General features: G+C 39.5%; 3 protein-coding genes across 5 annotated transcripts in view; 1 reads left to right on the top strand and 2 right to left on the bottom strand.

The window, feature by feature from the left end:
• Nucleotides 1-5795: 5795 nt before the first annotated feature.
• LOC120777825 (UPF0390 protein zgc136864) lies at nt 5796-6454 on the bottom strand. Its single transcript, XM_040109363.1, has 2 exons — nt 6252-6454; nt 5796-6120 (listed from the first exon to the last, which is right to left on the bottom strand). Exons 1-2 carry the CDS (start codon nt 6343-6345, stop codon nt 5909-5911), a joined length of 306 nt encoding a protein of 101 aa, XP_039965297.1. The 5' UTR covers nt 6346-6454; the 3' UTR covers nt 5796-5908.
• A 322-nt stretch (nt 6455-6776) lies between these two features.
• LOC120778458 (syntaxin-12) lies at nt 6777-8808 on the bottom strand. 2 transcript variants are annotated; one of them, XM_040110256.1, is made up of 3 exons: nt 8658-8808; nt 7358-8070; nt 6777-7274 (listed from the first exon to the last, which is right to left on the bottom strand). In XM_040110256.1, exons 2-3 carry the CDS (start codon nt 8004-8006, stop codon nt 7096-7098), a joined length of 828 nt encoding a protein of 275 aa, XP_039966190.1. In that variant the 5' UTR covers nt 8007-8070; nt 8658-8808; the 3' UTR covers nt 6777-7095. The 2 variants fall into 2 exon arrangements, with proteins under 2 accessions (XP_039966190.1, XP_039966191.1); XM_040110257.1 differs by having other exon boundaries at nt 7358-8024.
• A 9405-nt stretch (nt 8809-18213) lies between these two features.
• The window catches only part of LOC120777753 (unconventional myosin IC), a 58315-nt gene continuing 51685 nt past the window's right edge, over nt 18214-24843 (top strand). Inside the window, exon 1 of one of the 2 annotated variants that reach the window (XM_040109252.1) lies at nt 18214-18359. The gene's annotated coding sequence lies outside the window, so the exon portion shown is untranslated. The remainder of the gene's footprint in view (nt 18360-24843) is intronic. The other variant, XM_040109251.1, reaches the window with a different exon arrangement.

The raw sequence follows: 24843 nt of genomic DNA, 5'->3' as shown, positions 1-24843 counted from the left end.
GTACGGAGCCTTCCCAACACCGGGCCGCCTTGGGAAGTAACGGTGGCCTTACCGCGTCTAGTGGCTCTGGCGCGACGGACCTTTCAGATTCCCCTTCCAAAGAATAGACCGGGAGGCCCACAATACGGACTAAACGGACGTACGAACAGGATGAAGAACGAAAACAACAACAACAAACAAAACACAACAACAACAACCAAAGCATCAGCATCAACAACAACGGCGAACAGCTGCACAAGTACAAGAAGGAAGGAGTGGCCCAGGGGCTAGACGAAAGTTCAGCTTCCTGGATGCCCTGTCGCCAGAAGAACGAGCACTCTTTGAGGAGCACGCGCGCGACGACGACGACGTGCCCTCCTGCAGCAGCACTCAGCGTAGTGCGTCCATCGCGACCACTGCGAATCGCGCGAACGCCGCCCCCACAACCCCCTCGAGCAGGATCGACTGCGGAGAGGAGGGTGGTTTCACAAAAGTGGAATCAAGGGGCGAACATAAAAGGAAACGGCAACGAGGGAACATCCCATGTACCCCGGAACCAGGACGCCCAGGAGGTAACGATGACTCACGAGGAGCGGGAATGAGTGGAGCCACTCTCAAGTGGTATCTCAGATTCCTTCAAGATGGCAAGACACCGGAGATAGCTGGAAAGCGGGCTCTGAGTAGGAGCAGGGGGAGCAACCCCTCTCCTAATAATGCACAACGCGCAGGTGCCAACGGTTCGTCTGCAACAAGGCGCAGAAATCAGAGGCGGCGCCGAGCCAAAGCAGCCTCGTCGGAGGGACGGAGCGCAGTTAGCCCGGCACCCCAAGAGGCACCCAGTCGAACAGAGAAGAGGAAAAGCGGCCAGGAGCTACCCAGTTCCAAAAGAATCCGAGAGGATAAACCACAGGAAGCCAGTGGAAAACGCTCCAACCCCCAGAGACTTCGTCCTCTCATCCGCCTACTTTCCGGGAGAGACGGCCACAGCCAAGCCAAGCACACACGCAGTTTGGAAGAATACAAACGGCACCTAACAATCTACAACAAGGAGATCAGGCTTGCCAAGACAAACAGTTTCAGGAAATTCTGTGACAGCGTCTCCTCGACCCCGGAGCCAGCTCGGCTGCACAAGGCGTTGTCGAGAGGTAAGACGAACACAGTATTATCCTTAAAAAGACAGGACGGGACCTATACGACTAGCGCGGAGGAGAGGGCAGAAACACTCCTGCAAGCGCACTTCCCGGAGACGGTTCAAGCTGACCTAACTCCAGCATCGGTCACACGTAGGCCGGATCGCTCAGACTGGCTGACTGCAAGGAATTTGTTCACTGTGGACTCAGTCAGGTGGGCACTGGCCTCCTTTTTGAACTAGTCACCGGTAGTGGACGGCGTCTTCCCGGCCCTCTTGCAGCAAGGTATGGATATTCTCCTGCCACACCTGCTAGGGGTGATGAGAGACAGCCTGGCGATGTCGTATATCCCTGAGCCATGGAGAATTGCAAAAGTAATCTTCATCCCCAAGGTAGGGAGGAGAGACTATTCGCTAGCCAAATCATTCCGGCTATAAGTCTCACATCTTTCATGCTAAAGGGGAAGGAGAAAATAATAGATAACCACATTAGATCGGAAGCGCTGAAGATCGCACCCCTACATGCCAGGCAACACGCGTACAGAGCAGGTAGATCCACAAACACTGCTCTGTACCACCTCACGTCTGAGCTGCAACATTCGCTGGATAATGGCGAGGGGGCGATCTGCGCCTTCCTTTGGTAATGCGTCTCACACTAGCGTGATCAAGGCACTTGAGAGAAGGAACGTAGCCACTCCGGACGACATTGTCATAATGGCGAGAGGCAGATTTGAGAACACTCTCTGCGACATTGTCCAAAGGGACTTAAACCTGGCGAAAGGATGGTGCAACACGGTAGGGCTAATTATCAACCCAGCAGAAACTACCGTGATCCCATTCACTAACCGGAGATCTCTTCCGGGCCTGAGGTCCCTAACATCAGTAGGCACAGAGGTGGAAATGTCGAAGGAGGTCAAATTCCTTGCCCTCACTTTAGACTCATCATTACGGTGGAGTAGGCATTTGGACTTAACGCTGTCCAAAGCAACTAGAGCACTTATGGTATGCACCTCTCCACCGGAGTGAGTAAGCTTTGGGCTACTGTCAAAGCTCTGTCTAAAACGAAGAGACATGACGACCGAGTTGAAGTTCAATTCAATGGTCATGCCTCTTCGGACCCGAAGAAGTGCGCGAGCTATTTTAGCCGGCAATTCACACTGCACCCTTCGGTAGACAAAGCTAAACGATGTGTTAACCGACGGCTGCGCAAAATGCCAAACGAAGGCGCGCCACTTACTTTCACCGATGAGGAGGTTCAGGGTGCCATCAAAAAAGCAAAATCATCTAAATCCATTGGCCCTGATGGAATCAACATGCTAATGCTAAAGCATCTAGGCTCGACGGGAGTAGGATATATCACCAAGGTCCTCAATCTGTCGCTGACCACTCTTCAAATACCCGATGTGACGAAAGTCGGAAGAGTGGTCCCACTACTGAAACCTGGGAAACCCGCCAACAAAGGGGAATCTTATCGACCGATAACTCTCCTCTCCCCAGTAGTGAAGACACTTGAGGCCTTGCTACTCCCGACCTTCACTCACCACCTGAGCCTAGCCAGCCACCAGCATGGATTCCGAAAAGTGCACAGCACCACCACAGCACTTAGCGTCATAAACGCCCAGATAGTTCGTGGCCTCAACCAGAAACCTCCCTGCGAAAGAACGATCCTCGTAGCGTTGGACCTGTCAAAAGCTTTTAACACAGTCAACCAAACAACGCTACTGCAGGACATTGAGAAAACTACGCTTCCTCCAGGACTGAAGAGGTGGACCATAAACTACCTGAACGGTCGTCAATCATCCGTACTATTTCGAGGTGAAACATCTAAACTGAGAAGAATTAAACAGGAGGTTCCGCAGGGTGGTGTCCTCTCCCCACTACTGTTTAACTTCTACATCTCGAAACTCCCACAACCACCAGAAGGAGTTTCCATAACCTCATACGCTGATGACTGCACGATATTGGCGTCAGGCAATGGAATCGATGGCATGTGTTCGAAGGTAAACAACTACCTCTCCGACCTTTCTCGTTTCCTCACTGCACGAAATCTCACACTTTCCCCCACCAAATCCACAGCGACCATATTCACAAACTGGACGAAGGAGTATAGACTTGAGCTTAACATTGCAGTCGACGGCGTCAAAATTCCGACTGTCAACAATCCTAAGATTTTAGGTGTAACATTCGACAGTCTATGCTCCTTCTCTCCTCATACGACCGCGATTATCGCCAAAGTACAGAGCCGCAACAAAATCCTCAAGTCGCTAGCCGGCAGCACATGGGGAAAAGACAAAGAAACGTTGTTGGCAACATACAAGGCAATCGGCCGGCCGGTCCTCAATTACGCAGCCCCCATATGGTCGCCTGGATGCAGTGGTACGCAGATGAGGAAACTACAGACCTGTCAAAACACTGCACTTCGGACCACTACAGGATGTCTTTTGATGTCTCCCATCGAACACCTTCATAGTGAGACGCTTATGCCCCCAGTTAAGGAGCATAATGAACTCCTCTCCAGGCAGTTTCTGCTGGGATGCTTTCGCAGAAATCACCCCTGCAGCCATCTGCTTGGAGCGGAACCGCCTCCTAGGAGCATCAAAAGGTCATTCCTGGATTATGTCGACGACGTCGTACAGTACGCCGACCGGACTTCGAACGCAACTAACTTTAGACAGGTACTGACCGCCATTCACAGCGGAGCCATCAACACCTTCACCGACTCCCTCCCCGTGAATGGCGTTCTTGCCATCGCAGACGAAGAGCTCCAGCTGCCGCGAGAAACGCGTGTGACCCTTGCGCAACTTCGTTCTGGATACTGTAGCAGGTTAAACTCCTACTTATCCAGAATAGACCCTGACATACCCGACGTATGTCCTGCATGCAACGAGTCTCCGCATGATACTGACCACCTCTTTGCATGCCCCATAAACCCCACCCATCTAACACCCTCCTCCCTTTGGTCCGGCCCCGTCGAAACAGCACGTTTCTTGGGCCTACCGTTAGGTGACATCGCCGACAACACAAATGACATTTACCATCCCAACGGGGATTGAATTTCCGTTAAAACAACAACAACAACATGGTATGCAGACGCCTGGCCGGCAGATCATGGGGATGCAAGCCAAGTATCATTAGATGGCTGTATACCATGATAGTAAGGCCTTTTGTCACCTATGGAGCGGTTGCTTGGGCCACCAAAGCAGCGCAGTCTTCGGTGATCCGGAGACTGTCAAAGCTGCAAAGACTTGCCTGTGTCTGTGATTCGGGGGCAATGCGCACATGCCCCACGGTGGCACTGGAAGTCATACTGGAGCTCACACCGCTGCATCAGGTGATAAAACAAGCAGCAAAATAAACCATGCTGCTAATGTCAGCGGAAGGCTGCGAAAGAGGGAAGATAATGTCCTCTAGACAGATGGACGTACTAGCGGAAAGCACACCGCTAGCCCTCTTCCCAAAGGACGGCATCACGAAGAAAATAAATCTCAAAAAGAATTTCAAAGTTACTCTAGGCAGCAAGACGGAGTGGAGCGATTCCACGCTGGAAAGGCTGCTGGAAGACAGTACCATTCAGCGGTACACTGATGGCTCAAAAACACCGGAGGGTAATGGGGCAGGTATTGCGGGACGGCGTACTAAGCTGTCCATACCAATGGGATGCCTCCCAAGTATCTTCCAGGCTGAAGTTTTTGCCATATTGCCATATGTCAGTGCGCTGATGTCAACCTCAGCCGCAACTATCGCAACCAGCGCATAGCTTTTCTCAGTGATAGTTAAGCGGCACTAAAGGCGATCTCATAATATGAGACCAAATCACTTTTAGTCGAGGAATGCATAGAAAGGCTAAACCGCCTCTCCTTGTGCAACCGGGTGCACCTAATTTAGGTGCCAGGGCACAAGGGAATAGAAGGAAACGAGAAGGCCGACGAACTGGCCCGCGCTGCGGCAGCGTCCAAAGTGATGGGACCAGAACCATACATAGCGGTAGGATCCCGCACTTTTAAGGAGCTGCTCCGCACGGAGGAGAGAGTGTAGAGAGAACGGCATTGGCAACAGGCATCAAGTATGCGCCACGCCAAGCTGCTTCTAGGAGGGTACAATCTCTCCAGGTTCAAAGAACTAATTCGCCTCCCCCGTGACAAATTCCGTCTCCTCGTCGCGATCTACACAGGGCACTGCAGGCTCAGGAAACACCTGTCCAACATGGGCATAGTCTCCTGTGCTAACTGCCGGTTCTGCGACCTGGAACAGGAAACACCAGCGCACCTAATCCTGGATTGCACAGCAATCGGTGGAAAAAGGCTTAAGGCCCTGGATTCCATTTATATCAGCAGGGATCAAATCACCTCAGTAGCGCCCGGCAAACTCCTGAAACTATTCAGGCTGCTGGGACTCTGGGAAAACATGCGATATAGGAGAGGGCACAATAGACCCTAGGTCGCGGTGCATTACCTCATAATACTATCTATCTATCTATCTATATCTTAAATTGCAGCTATGTTCTACTGAGTGCTTAGGTCATAATTTTCGTTTGGAATACCAAACTCAGTATGCTAAATAAAAAAATTATTTTTTAATACTTCTTAATATTATTTGAACAATTATAAAAATCAATCTAAATACATGTTTGCATATAAAAACTACACAAATATATACCATATATGTTTGTAAATAAATACAACAGTAATAAAATTGAATTTATAATTTTCCGTTGTAACAAGGAGAATAGTTTACGCTCTACCAGTTCACATTATTTTCCATCAGTATATAATTCAAAAATCAAACCAGAGCGTACATATACTACGACGCTGAAGAAGATGGTCCTGCCTCCGTTGCAGCTTTCGCCTGATGATATTTTGCCACTGCTTCCTGTGCTTTGCTCAGTTTAATTTGCCCTTCAACGGCACGAGAACGCAATTCATTTTCAACTGATTTATTTACAGTTTTTGAAATAGCATTTTTAATTTTTTGTTGTTCATTGAATTTCGCTTTTTTTGGCTGAATGGGTGCATCTGAAAATAAAAGTATATTGAAATTTTATCTAATTATAAAGAAAAGTATTTATTATTTTTGATGCAGCCTCCTATTAGTGATTTAGTTTTTCAACCTTTCATTCTAACAAACATTTCAGAGCAGTACTCACTGGACCTTCTTGTAAATGGCTTCGCCTTTGCCTGCTTTTGTTTCTTTTGCACGCTGGCTGGTAATTTAACTTTTTTAAACTTTCCTTGCGCCATTTTTATATTATTATTTCTCCCTTTTGTTTATATTTGAAAATTTATTGAAAAGTGCACGTTCTCTGATCGCTGTGTCAAAATCAGCTGTTGTTAGTTGCCAGTGCTGCCATTCTCGCTAATATCACGCGAACGGGTGAAACATAATTTTAGGTGCTGTAGAAAATATTCAAATTATAATTTTTTTATTCAGAGGGTTATCAATTGTATATGTATGTATATATTTGCATATACTTATAAATATTATAACTTTTTAAGTAGAAATAATTAGAATTATCTAATGTTGTTTAATTGTTAATACGACATTGGGGAATCAACACAAGACCAATATTTAGCAAATGTAATGCAGTAATAAATAAAAAAAAACATTTTTTTCTTTTTACCTAAACATCGTCATCATATTATCAGTATTCAAAGATAATATTTTAAGCGAATATGTATTATATATATTTATTGGTTAAACATATGTATTTTTGTATTTCCTTCGTTGGTTGCATTTTTAATATGGTTTCTTAAATCTTTACACATTTTAATCAACACTACTAAACATACATTTATATTAATATAAAATATTAGATGACCACATGTCTCTTGAAGAAGCGTATAGTCGTAATTGTAATTGTGTGCGTGTTAGCCCGTTGTTCTCCAAAAAGCAGTCCTTTGAGACTGAATTTTCCAATATAACATAGTATTTAGTTGTAATCATCTAAACATATAAACACGTACATACATATATCAAATAAGTTTAACAAATTAACTAGTTAGCTTTGCTACAATAATGCCCGTCACAATTAATCCTATTATCACAGCGATGGCTAAAAGTATTAGAATTTTGCGACGATAGCTACGACGATACTGTGAGGCCTTAGCTAATTCCTCACGTCCCAATTCGACGTCCGTAGCAGCGTTTTCAACGCTATTTTCGATATTTTCTGAAAAAGAATTTGGAAATACATATATTAAATTAAAGCATAATAATATACTTTTTATATAAAAACCATAAAGTTATACTTACCAACTTGTTCACCATGGGTTTGTACAATATCATAGACGCGCCTCATGATCGCATTTACGTCCAGCACGTCAGCTTCAATCTGACGCAGCTGACGTTCGCGATCCACCAGCATATCTTGTTCGAATTGTAATCCAGCTGTTATTTGTGCCTGCTCCTGTAGAAATTCCGCACGCTCTGCTTCTGCTTGCTCATCCTGTTGTTGTCCCAACTGTTCAATACTTTGACGCATAGCCGCAGTGATACGCTTCTGCACGGATGAATATTTCTCCACAACATTGCGAAAATCATTGGTCAACTTCTCCAATTGCAGCTTCTGTTGTTTGTCACCACGTCTAACGACCGCTGTTAATCGTTGTATATCACGACTGATCGTATCGATGCGCGTATTTGCTTCGGCATGTATATTATGTACTTTGTTACGTGTAGCCTGCTGTTCGCGTCGTGTACCAATTACTTTAAGTATCTTCTCCAATTGTCGTGAACTTGAATTTACAGCACTGATATTCTGTCCAATATCCTCACTTAGCGACATGAATTCAGTGGGGCTGAAACCCGAAAAACTCACATCTGGCATAATGGCATTGGTACTACTCGACGTAGCGCCATAATCACGATGTCCAACGGGTGGATTGTTTAAGTTGCGTGACATCAATGCGTTGAAAAAACGCTATGCGTACAAAGACTGCGTTAGAATTCAATGTAAGTATTGTGTGCTAGAAAAAAATCAATGCAAGAACTTTAAGAATACTCAAACGAAAAAACGCGATAACTGAACTGCATTGCAATGGTTGTACATATGTATTGTAAAGCTATATGAAGTAACTACACAAACCACTGACAGAAATGAAGATAAGTTAATGAGTAATTCAATGATTAATACCACTGATCTCAAATTCTAAGCTGATTTATTTGGATTCACTGTAGAAGTTATACGACATACTAATATGCTCATTAATGAGATATTGAGCGTACATCGACTCTTTGTTTTCAGACAGGCAGAGTTCGTTGTCAATATAACCATAGACTTTTATGGCTTCCTTGCAGTAAAAATACATATTTGCGTATCAGCCCCACTATCTCCCCCAGACGATATATATTTAACAATTTAACTGTTTAAATGAAAAAGTTTTGTAAATAATTTTTATATGTTATAAATTATTTAGTTTGGTCTAAAGTAAATATTTTATCAAATTCCATTCAACTTTCCTTATTGTTTGCGTTCACCAATGAACATGTTAAAAGCCAAATACTCAACTCGTGCTTATTGTATATAATTTCGCCTACCGAGTTTTACACTTACCAACTGCGCACTTATCGATTAAAGCACAATGTGAAATTATTTACAGACTAAACAAGTTGGTGTTTTTGTGCAAAAATTCGTTGGCTTAATAATGATTGTACGATAACAATTAAAATAAACCTATTTCCACACAAAAATACTGACATTTGGTACTATAGCGTTGCCGTAGGTTTATACAATGAAATAAACCTATTTCCACACAAAAATGATGATACCAGCTATTATAGCGTTGCCGTTGAATATAAGTTGATTGTGCCGCACTGGCAATGACCATGTAAGACAATATAGGTTTAATAACATATAATATAAATAAACAACATAGCCTTTTATGGGCGTGGCAGTGGTCCGATTACGCGTATCTACAAATTCGTAATTTGTTTTTGTACTAAGAAGCCCGCATACCAAGTTAATCGAGAATAATTTTTACTCAAGTTTCAGCTTACACGATCGGACGGACAGACAGACAGTCACCCAATTTTAATACGTGCAACCGTTAGGTGAACAAAACCGTTATACTCTGTAGTAACAGGTTGCAAAAGTATAAAAATTATATAATAATACGCTGACTTCAAGCCTAGATTGTTTGAAATAAGGACATTTCAATTTAACATAGAGGAGAGTTAAGGAATCTATTTTTTATATATTATCTTATCAAAATATCCTAAACAAACAAAAGTCAAAACAGCCTTGAGTTTGAGTAAACAAAAAATAACCTATCAACTAGTAAATACACTAGTTAGTGTAAGATCCATATAACAAGTTAACAGGGATAAAGGGATGCCCAACTTATTCCAGTGTGAGAGCGCCTCAAAATTACGGTTTTTTATAACCTTTCCTTATTATTATAAATTGGACTTGGAATATATGGAGACTATTTAAATCTTTTTTTATGATTTTATGGTATATTAAAATAACTGATTTTTGAATTTTCAATACTAAATAAAGTGAATTAAGCCTGTTAGCTCTAAGCATCTCATTATAAAACATTTCATCAAATACATTTAAATTTCGCATTTTCTTTAATTTGTTATAAGCGATCTTGAGCGGCGGCAACAAATCTCTCCATTTACATATATTTTTGGTAAAACTTTTTTCTCTGTTTGGCGAGATTGCGAGGTTGTCATTTTTCCCTTCCAGAAGGAATATCAGAAAGTTCTTCTATTTATGATTTGTATATTTTGTCATCATCGCGAAAAGTCGCTTGTCTGCAAGCATGCTAAAACGTTATTTGAAACGATTGTAGTTTTTGTAGAGTAATGTTTAAATTTTTTGTTGGTTTATTAACTTGTGTATGTTATACAAATATACAAAATTGTATAAAACATCTACATATATATTTGTAATATTGATGTATATAATGTATATATAATGTATGTATATAAAGATTCAAGACTGCCAGATTTAAACTCTATTGAGCACTTATGTACATACATAGTATGTCTTATTAAGTGTGAAGTTGTTAAGCAGAAGCCAAAAAATAAAAGTCAATTGATAAAGATTTTAGAACTGGTTTGGTATGGCTCCGTTATAAAAGTTAATGCCAAAGTTAATTCCAATTATTGGGGAAGTTGAAAAAGACTTACAGCTGTTCAAAAATGAGTGAAAATATTGAAGAAATTCGCTATATTTTGAAATTTTTGTATAAAAAAGGGAAGAATACTTTGCAAGCCTCCGATGAAATTTGTGAAGTTTACGTAGTTCTTGTAGCACAACAATGCATTGCAATGGTTCGCTTCCGTTCTGTTGACAGTTTTACACTGATTGAATAATATTTCTGGCGTAAAAATGGCAAAAAGTAGTCGACCAAAATGGTACATATTTGTTAATTCATTTATTGGTAAGTTGAAGTTTGATTAGAAATACGAAAAGACTTTTTCGACTACCCAATATTTGGTGGTTCGTTTTTATTTACGGCAAGTGTGTATTATTGTAATAATTTAAATTCTATTAGTAAGAAATAGAATACAAAAATATTTATTAGGAAAGTACATTATGTAAAAATCAAATAAAATTATTAAATGAACGAGGCCAAATTGATTATAAATGTTATTATATTGAAAATTACTTAACTTAAATAAAATGTTATTTGCATGCATTCATTAAAATTCGCAAAATTATATGCATATCAATAAATATGAGCGCATATAAACGTATAAAAATATAAGTCAAAATGCCAAAACTGAAAGGAATGATGCAACAATGTATACAAGTTAACGCCACCAATAGCTAACGGCACTTATGCCTAAAATAAACAATAATCATATAAATTCATTATTAGACGAATGTTTCAAATAAGTTATTGACACATCGCCAATTAGGAAGCGGCCATCAACTATAACTTATGGCACACTTTAAGGGGTTATATACAGTTAGGATTTTCAAAAAAAAGATTTTTTTTGCCTTTTTTTAATATACATTATATATATATATCTGAGTATCCACACACAATTTCAAGTCGATCCGACGAATATTCTCGAAGTTATCGACACATTAGTGAAGGCGCGCCGACTGCATGTAAAGTGCTTTCAAAACTTTAAACTCGTTTTTCTCGAAACGGTGTTTTCAAAGTCGGTGAGCAAGATTTCTCAGAAACGGCTGAACCGATCGGTCTGAAATTACACAAGCTTCTAAACTATATTTCCGATGAAAATTTCTTATTTTTATAAACAATTAAAGACCCGAATTTTGGTCGAAAATCGAACCTTTTGCTTTGAGTAGCCGCCATTTTGTCAAACAATTTTTTTTTGCTAATTCTTTCGATCAATCACTAGATTATTTATTATGTTAATGAAATTTATTTGGTGTTGCATTCGATGGAACGATGAGCTGTACGAAACATACTACGACATCGACATAGTTCAGCGAATTAAAAGACAGCGGCTACGCTGGCTAGGTCATGTTGTCCGAATGGACGAAAACACTCCAGCTCTGAAAGTATTCGACGCAGTACTCGCCGGGGAAAGCAGAGGAAGAGGAAGATCTCCACTCCGTTGGAAGGACCAAGTGGAGAAGGACCTGGCTTCGCTTGGAATATCCAATTGGCGCCACGTAGCGAAAAGAAAATTGGCAATATCAACGTTCCCGATAATTATTTTTGGCAATAAAAAATATGTGAATATAGTTTAAGGTTGTCATAATATACCTGCCAAGTTTTAAATCAATAAACCAAATAGTTTCTTCTTCTTAATTGGCGTAGAAACCGCTTAAGCGATTATAGCCGAGTTAACAACAGCGCGCCAGTCGTTTCTTCTTTTCGCTACGTGGCGCCAATTGCATTCTCCAAGCGAAGCCAGGTCCTTCTCCACTTGGTCCTTCCAACGGAGTGGAGGTCGAATGCGGTATTCGCCGTGGCTAACGCGCAAAGGACCATAAATCTTTCGCAGAACTTTTCTCTCGAAAACTCGCAACGTCGACTCATCCGTTGTTGACATCGTCCAAGACTCTGCACCATACAGCAGGACGGGAATTATGAGTGACTTATAGAGTTTGGTTTTTGTTTGTCGAGAGAGGACTTTGCTTCTCAATTGCCTACTCAGTCCGAAGTAGCACCTTTTGGCAAGAGTTATCCTGCGTTGGATTTCTAGGCTGACATTGTTGGTGGTGTTTACGCCGGTTCCAAGATAGACGAAATTATCTACGACTTCAAAGTTATGACTGTCAACAGTGACGTGAGTGCCAAGTCGCGGGTGCGACGACTGCTTGTTTGATGACAGGAGATATTTTGTCTTGCCCTCGTTCACTGCCAGACCCATTTTCTGTGCTTCCTTGTCCAGCCTGGAGAAAGCAGAACTAACGGCGCGGGTGTTGAGGGCGATGATATCAATATCAACGGCATACGCCAGCAGCTGTACGCTCTTATAGAATATGGTACTTTCTCTACTTAGTTCTGCGGCTCGAACTATCTTCTCCAAAAGCAGGTTGAAAAAGTCGCACGATAGGGAATCCCTTGTCCGAAACCTCGTTTGGTATCGAACGGCTCGGAGAGGTCCTGCCCGATTCTGAGCTTTTGGTGTTGCGCAACGTCAATTTACACAGCCGTATTAGTTCTGCGGGGATACCAAATTCAGACATCGCGGCATAAAGGCAGCTTCTTTTCGTGCTGTCGAAAGCAGCTTTGAAATCGGCGAAGAGGTGGTGTGTGTCGATTCTCCTTTCACGGGTCTTTTCCAAGATTTGACGCATGGTGAATATCTGGTCGGTTGTTGATTTGCCAAGTCTAAAGCCACACTGATAAGGTCCAATCAGTTTGTTGACGGTGGGCTTTAATCTTTCACACAATACGCTCGATAGAACCTTATACGCGATGTTGAGGAGGCTAATCCCACGGTAGTTGGCGCAGATTTTGGGGTCTCCTTTTTATGGATTGGGCATAACACACTTAAATTCCAATCGTTGGGTATGCTTTCGTCCGACCATATTTTACAAAGAAGCTGATGCATGCACCTTATCAGTTCTTCGCCGCCGTGTTTGAATAGCTCGGCCGGCAATCCGTCGGCCCCTGCCGCTTTGTTGCTCTTCAGGCGGGCAATTGCTATTCGAACTTCTTCATGGTCGGGTAATGGAACGTCTGCTCCATCGCCATCGATTGGGGAATCGGGTTCTCCTTCTCCTGGTGTTGTACGTTCACTGCCATTCAGCAGGCTGGAGAAGTGTTCCCTCCATAATTTAAGTATGCTCTGGGCATCAGTGACTAGATCACCTTTGGGGGTTCTACAAGAGTACGCTCCGGTCTTGAAACCTTCTGTAAGCCGCCGCATTTTTTCGTAGAATTTTCGAGCATTACCCCTGTCGGCCAGCTTATCAAGCTCTTCGTATTCACGCATTTCAGCCTCTTTCTTCTTCTGTCTACAAATGCGTCTCGCTCCCCTCTTCAGCTCTCGGTATCTATCCCATCCCGCACGTATAGTGGTCGATCGTAACGTTGCGAGGTAGGCAGCCTGTTTTCTCTCCGCTGCGACACGGCACTCCTCGTCGTACCAGCTGTTCTTTTGCACTTTCCGAAAACCAATGGTTTCGGTTGCAGCTGTACGTAAGGAGTTTGAAATTCCGTCCCACAGTTCCCTTATACCGAGTTGTTGACGAGTGCTCTCAGAGAGCAGGAGTGCAAGCCGAGTAGAAAATCGTTCGGCTGTCTGTTGTGATTGCAGCTTCTCGACGTCGAACCTTCCTTGTGTTTGGTGGCGCGCGTTTTTTGCTCCACAGAGGCGGGTGCGAATCTTAGCTGCAACAAGATAGTGGTCCGAGTCGATGTTAGGACCTCGGAGCGCACGCACATCTAAAACACTGGAGCCGTCTTCCGTCTATCACAACATGATCGATCTGGTTGGTAGTTTTTCGATCCGGAGACAGCCAGGTAGCTTGATGAATCTTCTTATGCTGGAATCTAGTACTACAGATAACCATATTTCGGGCCCCGGCGAAGTCAATCAGCCTCAACCCATTAGGGGATGTTTCGTCGTGGAGGCCGAATTTACCGACCGTAGTGCCAAAGACACCTTCTTTGCCCACCCTGGCGTTAAAGTCGCCTAGCACGATTTTGACATCGTGGCGGGGCAGCTTTCATAAGTGCGCTCCAAGCACTCATAAAAGGCATCTTTGGTCACATCGTCCTTCTCTTCCGTCGGGACGTGGGCGCAGTTCAGCGATATGTTGAAGAACCTCGCTTTGATGCGGATTGTGGCTAGACGTTCATTCACCGCAGTGAATGATAGTACTCGGCGACGGAGTCTCTCTCCCACCACGAATCCTACACCAAACTTGCGCTCCTTTATATGGCCACTGTAGTAAATGTCACAAGGACCTACTCGTCTCTGTCCTTGTCCCGCCCATCGCATTTCTTGGACGGCGGTGATGTCAGCCTTTGTCTTTACGAGGACATCAACCAGCTGGGCAGCGGCACCTTCCCAATTAAGGGACCGGACATTCCAGGTGCATGCCCTCAACTCGTAGTCCTTATTTCGTTTGCCATGGTCGTCATCAAAAGGGGGGTCTCTCATCCGAGGCTGGTTGTAGCTCTTCACTGGGGGTGTTTTTTACGTGGCGGGTCCCAAACCCAGCGCACAACCCTTGAAGGGAATGTTTCGCCTTCTCACTTTAGCTCGCCATCGAACGGATGTTCTTAGGCTACCCAGAGGATACTTGGTCAAGGACCGGAAGTAGTGAGCTGCTTGAGCCATGTGTAAAAGAATCGTTTCTGGCCATTCCCAAGTGAATGGCGATCAGAGAACTTTCCTCACTTGCATGAACTTCTACACATGAATCCATCCTCCAAATAGTTTGCTTAGAAAAAAGTCTTGAAAAATGCCTTTTTTCGACCTCCTAACTGTATATAACCCCTTAAGTAGAATTAGACAGCACATCATCTAACACCTACATAAGCTCTACACTTCTTAGAATGTAATATGAAACTTTGTATTTAGGCTTAAGATATCAATTGTATAAATATAAGTGAAATAAAGATACTTCATTTAGTACCTTAACCAAACTCAATAGATTGACGTCTTTCGTAATCTTTTTAAAAACAACCCCGCGTTCGCGCAAAACATAATTTACATACACTTCGCCCTTCTTAATTTTGTAACACCAAAATAAGCAAATATTATTGAAAAGATAAAAAAATCTCTTGGTTGCCTAACATCCGCATTTATCAATGCCATATTTGTGTAGAAAAAATATAATTTCTGGGTTTATGACCCTACATGGTATTTTAGTTATAACTGTAGAAGGGATAAAAAGCCAGACGAGCTGGCTTGGTCGGGAATGCTGGATACCCCCTAAGCTACCCTAGACCATTTAGCTCTTTCAAGAAATAGTTGAAGTAATGGACCCCAAGGAACACCTCAGCTCTTAGAGCACTAGTAACACAAGGCAAATCACAAAGTTACTTTCGTATAGTGTTAATGGTGGTCTGACCAAAAAGCTCTGCTTCTAGACGAACGGGAACATATGTAGTAATATTGTGGGGATCACCACAGAGTACCTGTCCTTAAGACACCACCTTCAGAAACTAGTAAAAGTATAAATTGGGTATGTGCGGATAGGGGAGCTTCTCCAGAAAAGAAATATCCAAAAATAATATAAAAATAACTTTTATTTTTTAAAATAATCACGATTAAAAGTTCAAAAATTTGCACTAATAACACATGGTATATCTCTATGTTTCACTAAATTTTTTCACGTTTTTCACTCTGTATATTTAAATATACATTGAAATAAGTCACATTTCACTTTTATTTTGGTATATTGTACCTAAATTTATTAATTTAAAAATCACTTAGCACCCTCATCGTTGAAAAGGTTAGATTGTTTACAATTATGAGGAAAACGAGCCTTGCCACATCTTAAACAGCAAATATGTAGGATTTTTAACAATTTTTCTTTGTTTGCTTTTTCGCGTGATTCTTTTTTCTATATTAACTATAAAAAAATTGTTTCTACATATGTATGTATATGTGTAATATGTGATTTATGTGACTGAAGTACTTTCGGGTAGTACTCCTTTCTGCGTTGGTTGCCTTCGGCCGCGCTTTAAAAAATAACCCTGGTCGAGCGAATACCCGGGGTGACTGAAGTACTTTCGCATAGTACTCCTTTCTGCGTTAAAATAAAAAAAAAATATATATTGAGTTTCGTTATAAAGTGGTTATATTTTTTGGTTATCTTGCACTGATATTAAAACAAAATTTGAGTTTTCGTTATAAAATGGTTATATTTTGGTTATTATATCTGTCAGCGATTTCCATTTATTTTTGATAATGCGTTTTTTTGTATATTAGGTGACAATATATATAATATTATTATATAATATTACTATATAATATTACTTATTTGTTTATTAAATTAAATAAAGAACATATCCACATGAATGGACAGAGGAATTTTTGGGAAAAAAGGCATTTCAGCGAATTTCCTTATTATCACATGGCAGCGCTCCATTTCGTTGTAATTTTTAGCACACACATGATGTTCACTACGAGTGTAAAATGTAATTTTTAAAATAAAGATTTCTTCGGTAAAAAGACTGTTAAAAGTGTAAAATGTGGATTTATTTAAAAGATTATAGTTTAATTTAATTAATTTGAAATGAAAAATGTGAGTAAAGTGTGTTTAATGTGGTAAAATAGCTTGTTGAAATGTTCGAATTTTGGGAATTTTTGAACTTTAACGTCGAATATCTCGTAAACTAGGCGTTTGCGGTACCTATAACTCTATATATTTTTTAATCAGGAGGAATTGTGCCCACGTTTTTTTCAATCATTCAACCATTAGGCGATGAACTGTTTATTTTTGGAATTTTTATCAACTGAAGTTTCTACAGGGCCTGCGTTTCATTATTTTCTATATATAGAGGTAAACGTATGATCGCATAAGCAAGTATAAAGCTTAAAAGCTCACTTGCTACTCAAGGGAGGATATCAACATGCTTTGCATTTTTCTGAGGGTAAGAGAATCAAACGAGCAACAGGTCATACTGCCTTACCGACAAAAGCTAACTCGCTAACTCGGTGTTTGCTGAAAAAGCTAACAAAAAAAACAATTTCAAAACTGCACAAACAAAAACAACCTAAGTGTGTGCCACTTAAAGATAACAAAAAGCACCAAAAGCTGACTGCGAAGAAGATACGCGCGCGCACTCCACACACGAGCGCCTGGCATTTCTTCTATCTGCACGGCAAGAAGTTGGCGGTAAAGCAGCGACCGAGCCGAAACGGTCAACAGCAACAGTCAGTCACAATTCATCTCTCGTAGTAAGTAAACGTTTAGCGGCGCGCTTTTGCCGGTAGGAACCACACACATATATACATGAAAAGCACAAGCGAAAAAACAAAATTAAATGTTCAGAGTTTTGGGAAATTGCGCAAACAGGAATTTATCGAAAATATATTAATATATGATACATCCATATATTGTATACATATTTAAGTGCGTTAATGAGAAAGTGTTTCCTTAATTAACAGTGCCTACTCGCTTCATTTTTTGTGCCTTTAGCGTGCGTGATATTCTGCAACATTTTAATTTCGAATTGAATCGGTCTACTCAAAAGTTGGTAAAGAAGCTTAATGTATATTATCAAAGGTCAATTTGTGCATATTCTATTTTTATTGTTCATTCTGAAGTGACAACACATTTTTAGTAAAAAAAAAAAGAAAACAATAAAAAATAAATGTCCGTTTAGCCGGTACAAAATTGAATTCGCCTCAAGTTGTGTTGCAAAAGCAGTCATCAGCGAAAAGTATTAAACAAAAGATAAGCGCTCCGAAAGGCAGACAGCAATGAAGGTAGAATCGAATAAATTGACGGTTACATTTTGATATGCATACGAATTGAACGCTCCCTGCGCGCCCGCATACCAAAGCGTACGACCTCGCTAGCACTGTCAGCAATAATAAAACGAACTACAACAAAAATAATAAAAACAACAACAATATAAAGAATAATAAGAAAACATAACAAAAACAAAACTTTAATTTAAAAACAACAACCACAAATAATAATAATCAACAACAACAGCAAAACAGCAATAGAAAAAGGTAACTACAGTTAAAAATTATAAAACAACAATAACAGTCAGAAAAAGGCAACAAAATTTCCACTGTCAATTTTTAAGCGTCAAGCGGCAGCAAGGAAGGTTCAATTAAGCCACAAAAAGCAAGCACCCAAACGGTGTACGACTTCATTTATTCGAATTGGAGTTGAAATTAGGTAAACATAATTTGCATACAAACAAATATACATATTCATTTACAAGCGTATACATTTAGCCATATGTTTATTTAGTAGCTTTTAGGCCAGCATTTGGCCAAAGAAAGTGCGTAGGTATATACAAAAAATACAAACAAACATATGTACATATATACAAACATACATGCATACAAACATCCACACATACATATGTACATATGAATATGCATACATATAAGCACAAAAGTATGTGGGTGTATTTAAAGAAATCCAAAAGAATTATTTCTAAGCCTGTTCTCTTCAGGCGGCTTAAACGCTACCGCCTGTAAGTCACATTGTAAAAAGTTGTGTAGACAGTTACTTTCTTTAGGCGACACTTTAGCAACGACTTGTTGCTTTCGCCAATTTTTATATGGCATATGTATGTATGAAAAAGTAAAGACACACAAGTAAGTAAGGGATAAGTTCGGGTGAAACCGAACATTTTATACTCTTGCAACTTAAGGTACAAACGTCAACCAGAGGATCGGAACACATGGAATTAAATATGTATATATGTAAATAGTGTCAGTATGTACATATATTTATAACTTATATGTACACTGACCGCCATATTCGGCAAAAGGTTTGTTAGAAAAACGAAATTCATATCGTATATGGGAATTAGGTGTAGCATTGGCACGATTTTATATATTTTTGGCAATATCACATACTGTTATGAGTAAAACACGCTCTCTCATTTGCATTGAGATAACTCACATTTGCCGATATATGAGGTATAAAGCCACCAAAAAGTTTGAAAGTATTCTTTGTATTAGGTATATGGGGGCTGAGGGAAGTAATGACCCGATTCAACCCCTTTTTTGGCGCCCATACATACTATTATCAGGAAAGGTTTCTCTCTGAATTTCATGAATACCATATATCTCACATATTGACCAATATTTGCGGTAAAAAATAAACTATAAATACTGGGATCCAAATATTCGGGCTTGAACAGTTTTGGTTGGATTTGGACAATTTTTGGACATAAGGTGCCTTACTTTAGAGGTAAAGTTTTATCCCGTTGTGTGGTAGTAGTTGTTTCTTGATTTGTACCCTGGAAAGTTAAATAATTAGATGGGATTTAGAAAGGTCATGTACGAAATTCGGCTGTTTTGTGTCATTACAATATTCTAATTTTTACTCAAGTTAAGCTTGCACAGAAAGACGGACGGGAGACAGACATGCCACACTTTTAACTCATCAGGTCATCCTGATCATTTATATATGTATAGTATAACACTGTTATCAAATTGAAAAGTGATTTTTTAATTTATACTTCGCGTGTTTTTCGAATCGGTAAATTCGGTTTTTCTGTAAGTTGGTAGTACTGTTAGTGACATCTATGCTAAATTTCACGTCAAAATATTCAATAGTATATGAGATACGCGTCGTTTTGTGAGGCTATAAAAGTGAATTCTTCGATTTTTACTATGTCTGAATTTATTGAACAAAGCAGTGCGATAATGCACCACCTCATACTGCATTGGTTATTCGTGATCATTTCGCCACATTTTCAACTAAAATCGTGTCGCAACCACCGCATTCGTCGAATCCCCGTGGTGTAACTAACTTCTGGCTATTCAGCAAATTCACATCACCACTCCGAGGACACCGTTTTGACTCAATTGAGGATATAAAAGCTGAATCGAAGAAGACTCTGATGGCCATCACGACGGAGGATTTTTCCAAGTGCTGTGATGACTGGAAAATTCGTTGGCATATGTGTATTGCAGCGGGAGGGGATTACTTAGAGAGAGATGAAATGGACAAAATTCACCTTTCAATTTGATTATTATTAGGTGATGAAAACAACCATTAGGTGAACAAAACTATTATACTCTGTAGCAACATGTTGCAAGGGTATAAAACAAAACCAATGTAAAAAAACAAAGCGACTGAGTTGTAGACTATAAACGTTGCTGTTTCCGGTGTTAAAACAAATTAAACATGTTCATATTTGGCTGGTGGACTGGTTAATGAAGTTGTCAAAAGAATTGCAAAGAAATGTGGAAATAAAGTTAGAAAATTGCAGCTATTTGAATGGAGAGGAGACTAAAAACAAGTAGATATTACCTTTATATTTACACTTTCATACAATCTGTGATTTGCTGTATCTTTTAAGACAGCTTCTTGAAAGATATTATTATTCCAGCTATATGGCACCAGGAAAAAAAAATCGTTTATCATAGGTTCAATGAATTCTAAACCGTTAAGTATAATTGATAAATGAAGTTCCCAAGAGTAATTTCTACGAAAAAATTGCCCTAGGTGGCGCTGCAGTAAAATTGTTCTCAAAATACATACATATGTACTATATATCTGGTCCAATACTGTTGGCAACATAGTTATAATGCACATAAAATCGTTATACAAGTATATTTTACAGTAATTACAGTTTTAAATATTAATTTAGTGCTTAGTTATGGCACTTCATATGTTTTCGGATTTGTGGGCGTGGCAGTGCACTGTGGCCGATTTTCCTGAAAAGCTGGGCAAAACCCGATTTTTTTTTTTGGAATTATCATGTTAAAGCTTAAGAAATCTTCAAGGGGGTACTGCCATGTACTGTCAAGAAAGCTGGATGAGTTCTCATGTGTATTTTCCGGGTTAGAGTCGGTCGAATAGTCCCGTCTCGGAGTTACGCCGGCCAAGTGTTTCGAGTCTGTAATTGCGCGCGGTTAAAAAGTGTCTATCCAGTGATTAAGAAAATATTTTTTTGTAACCAGTCCACTGGAGGGTGTTGTTGAAGATTTGTATAACATACATAATATGTGAATCATTTGCTCTGAATTAAACAAATGACTGTCAAAATCATACGTCAAACAAGGGTATGTATAACCAAATTTTTCGTTGGCATTTTACGTTTGCCGACGTCAAAAGTTATGAGATTAATGGAAATGGGTGGTCAACTAATGTTTTTCGTGTCGGTATTATTTAGTGATATTTCGTAAAATCTCGTGCCATGAGGCACCATGCATTTTTAATGTCCGTTTTCAGTTCGCAAGCAACGTATAATATATTAGGGACAGAGTGCTTTTTCTGGACCCTGGGCAAAATAAAATTGTAGAGTGCCTTTAAAAAAAACCAATGGGAATTTTAATGATACATCTGATTCCATAATAGGTGTTCACATTTGATTATATTCTTCTTGATTCTAAATTATATTTGTGTTAATCTTCAAAGTCTGATGATTTTTAGAATAAAATGGGATGGTATTTGTGTAAAATTTGAAGCAGTAAATTGTCTTTCAAGAGCCTCTGATAAGGGAGCTCGAGAAAACTGCTTTGCTTGCTTTCGTAAACAAATAAAAAAATTGTGTATGCAATTGAATTGTAGATGTTTTAGGACTATGATGAGAAGGATTTTTATATTGGCAAGCGTGTACTCAAGAAGACAAACCACTAAATACAACTCGAAAAAAGCTATACAGCAGAGTTTTAAACAACGGTTTGATTCTCTGAAAGTTGAAGGATGCGGAAATGCAATGATGGAAATACGGCTAGGAGGTTTTTTTGCCATAGTCAAGAGTCAGCAGAAATTTTGGGTTTGAGCGTAGAACTCCTCAATCGTGCTCATGTCATATTAGAAGTTTTGTCATGCGGTTGTGCAGTCAACGTCAATTTGTTCGAAGAACATTGCTTCGATACCGCAAACAAAATATCAATGGTACTGCATGCTTCATGTAGTACTAATTCACGGGTACCTTATCATTGAATGGGCACCATTGCCGATTGGACAACTCTATGAGAAAGCTCAGGAATCGCGCAATACGTATTTCAAAAGACATCGAGAGAGTTTTTTATGGAAATGTTCAAGAGAAAATACAATGACAGATCTTATTCATTGGTTGCTCGTGGCCTCAGACCCATGTATTTCTAATTTGAGATTAGATCCGCCGAAAGAAAGTGGCACATTGCCATCAGAGGTAATTACGATTCTGCATCTGGCAGTGATTATGATTAAGCTTTTTTAATATTCTATAGACTCATTATTTGTTAAATATTACTAGATACATTGTAATAACGGTAACTTACAACTTACATATTATTTTGCAAAATAAAAATATTTATATACTTACATGATCCACATAATTTTTTTTCTCCATTTCCTTTTACCACTTACTCATGCAAATAAATTAAGCTTTAATTAAATAGTTCCTCTTATATCGAAGCAAGATTGAATAGAAATTCCGTATGTTTCGTTTTATATTTTGAGAAGATATTATTTTCTTCAAATAATCTTACGAAAAAATTACGTACGCGGTGTTTGACTCCAATTGGAACATATATGTACCTCAAATTTGAAGAGTACACGTCCGCCATTTTGAATTTCTAATTTTTCTTATTTGAAATTAGCAACCAAAAAACTACTATAAAGGAAGTTTCGGTGCGATAGGAGTACTTTTCGAGTTTTGACCAGCTTTTTTGGAAAATCGGCCACTGTACAGAGGTCCGATTACGCCCATCTACGAACTCGTAATTTTTTGTACTAATGAACACGTTTTATCAAGATATCTCAATTTTTACTCAAGTTACATCTTGCATGGACAGACAGTCACCCGGATTTCAACTTTTTTCGTCATCCTGATCATTTATACAAGGTCTGTCGCAAAAGAAACAGAACTTTTTAAATATAACTGTTTCTGGTGGCGCCACCTATTGGTGGGTATATGAAATAAAACGTTTGATCTCTTGTTGACATTTCGTAAAAATTTGAAGACAATTGGATAATAATACAATCGATGTTATCGATCAGAAAGTGACAGCAGCTTTTGGTCATCGGTCGTAAAATGCAAAGATCAAATATTAAATTTTGTTTTAAACTTGGGAAAATGTTTACTGAAACATTTCAAATGATGAAAAAAGTTTATGGTGATCAGTGCCTATCCCGTAGTAATGTGCATGAGTGGTTTAAGCGATTCCAAGTCAAAAATAAAGACAATGCTGATTTGTTTTTACGATTCCGAGAGTATTGTACACCGAGAGTTGGTCCCACCTGGCCAAACGATTAATGCTGTGTTTTACCTTGCTGTTATGAAGCGTCTTTTGTCACGCATTCGTCGTGCTCGACCACAATACCGTCAGGCAGGGTCCTGGGGCCTGTTGCACGATAATGCGTCGTGTCATTGGTCGACGCTTGTCACTGATTTTTTGACAAAAAACTCCATATTAACCATTAATCACTCACCTATTTGGAAAACTTCATTTTCCATGGGCAAAGACACTGGTTTGAGGACATTTCAGCTATCCAAAAGGCGACGACCGATATTCTCAAGAGCATTCCGAAAAATTACCTTAAACACTCATTTGAAATGCTAATTGACCGGGCTAAACGCTGTATCGAAGCACAAGGAAACTACTTTGAATAAAAAAATATAACTTTTGCAAAATATTAATTTTTTGTTGCTTTTTTTAACAGTCCTGTTTCTTTTGCGGCAGACCTTGTATATATGTAGAGACATACATATAACCCTATATCAATCTCGCTTAGGTTTGGGTGATACATACAACCGTTAGGTGAACAAAACAATTATACTCTGTAGCAACAGGTTGCAAGAGTATAATAAAATATTATAAATAAATTTCGTATACAATATTTGAAAAATATGGACCGACAAAGAATTGAGTGATTCATAATAAATATTTTTTTTCAAGTGAAGTGTGGAAACCCCACCACATCTTTATGTAATCAGCTCATTGAAAAATGTGGTTTTTCTGTGCGATAACAGTATACTCTTTGATGTATAAAAATTGCACGTATACATACATACTTATGAATGTATGTGCAAAGTTTTTTCATTAGCAGAACTTATTTAATAAGTTTGCGTTTATAATTTATGTACAAGTGTTTTATCGGTATTAAAGATAGTATTTTATTCAAAAGAATCGTTGAGTTGTTTGCCCTCTACGGCAATACATATGAACGTATGTGTGTGGAAATGTTTGAAGTGATTGATTTTGGTTCTTGATAACCAAAAACAGGAAACAACATTATACTATTATATAGATAAGTATATACTTTTATGTATATATATGGTATTTATTTTATCAAAATTTATTTTGACGCCTTCAAAGTAGTCCGCACCAGATGCAATACACTTATGCAAAAATTTTTTCAATTCTCGAAACACTTTTCATAAGCACTTTTTGGGATAGCTTTCAGCTTCTTCAGCCAATTTTGTTTTCGGATGATTGTTAACTTGTTTGCATGTCAAACTCATAAACTCATGTCTCATCGGCAGTTATAATAGGCATTTAATTAAATAATGGTAAGAAATTTTTTGCATCATATTGACGCATGTTTTTATTACGCTAATTAAGTTAAGTAAATATATGGACATATAAATTAACTCTTCCGCACTTAATACTCGCGAATTTTATTACTTCCTAGTTTTAAAACAACAACTTACACCCTAGAAACTCTCCCAAATATGTACATATGTATATGTATGTAAGTATGA

This window comes from Bactrocera tryoni, chromosome 5 (genome assembly GCF_016617805.1).
Source record: "Bactrocera tryoni isolate S06 chromosome 5, CSIRO_BtryS06_freeze2, whole genome shotgun sequence".
NCBI classification, from domain to species: Eukaryota; Metazoa; Arthropoda; class Insecta; order Diptera; family Tephritidae; genus Bactrocera; species Bactrocera tryoni.
The sequence above is the reverse complement of the archived record's forward strand: the minus strand, read 5'-3'. Positions and strand labels throughout refer to the sequence as shown.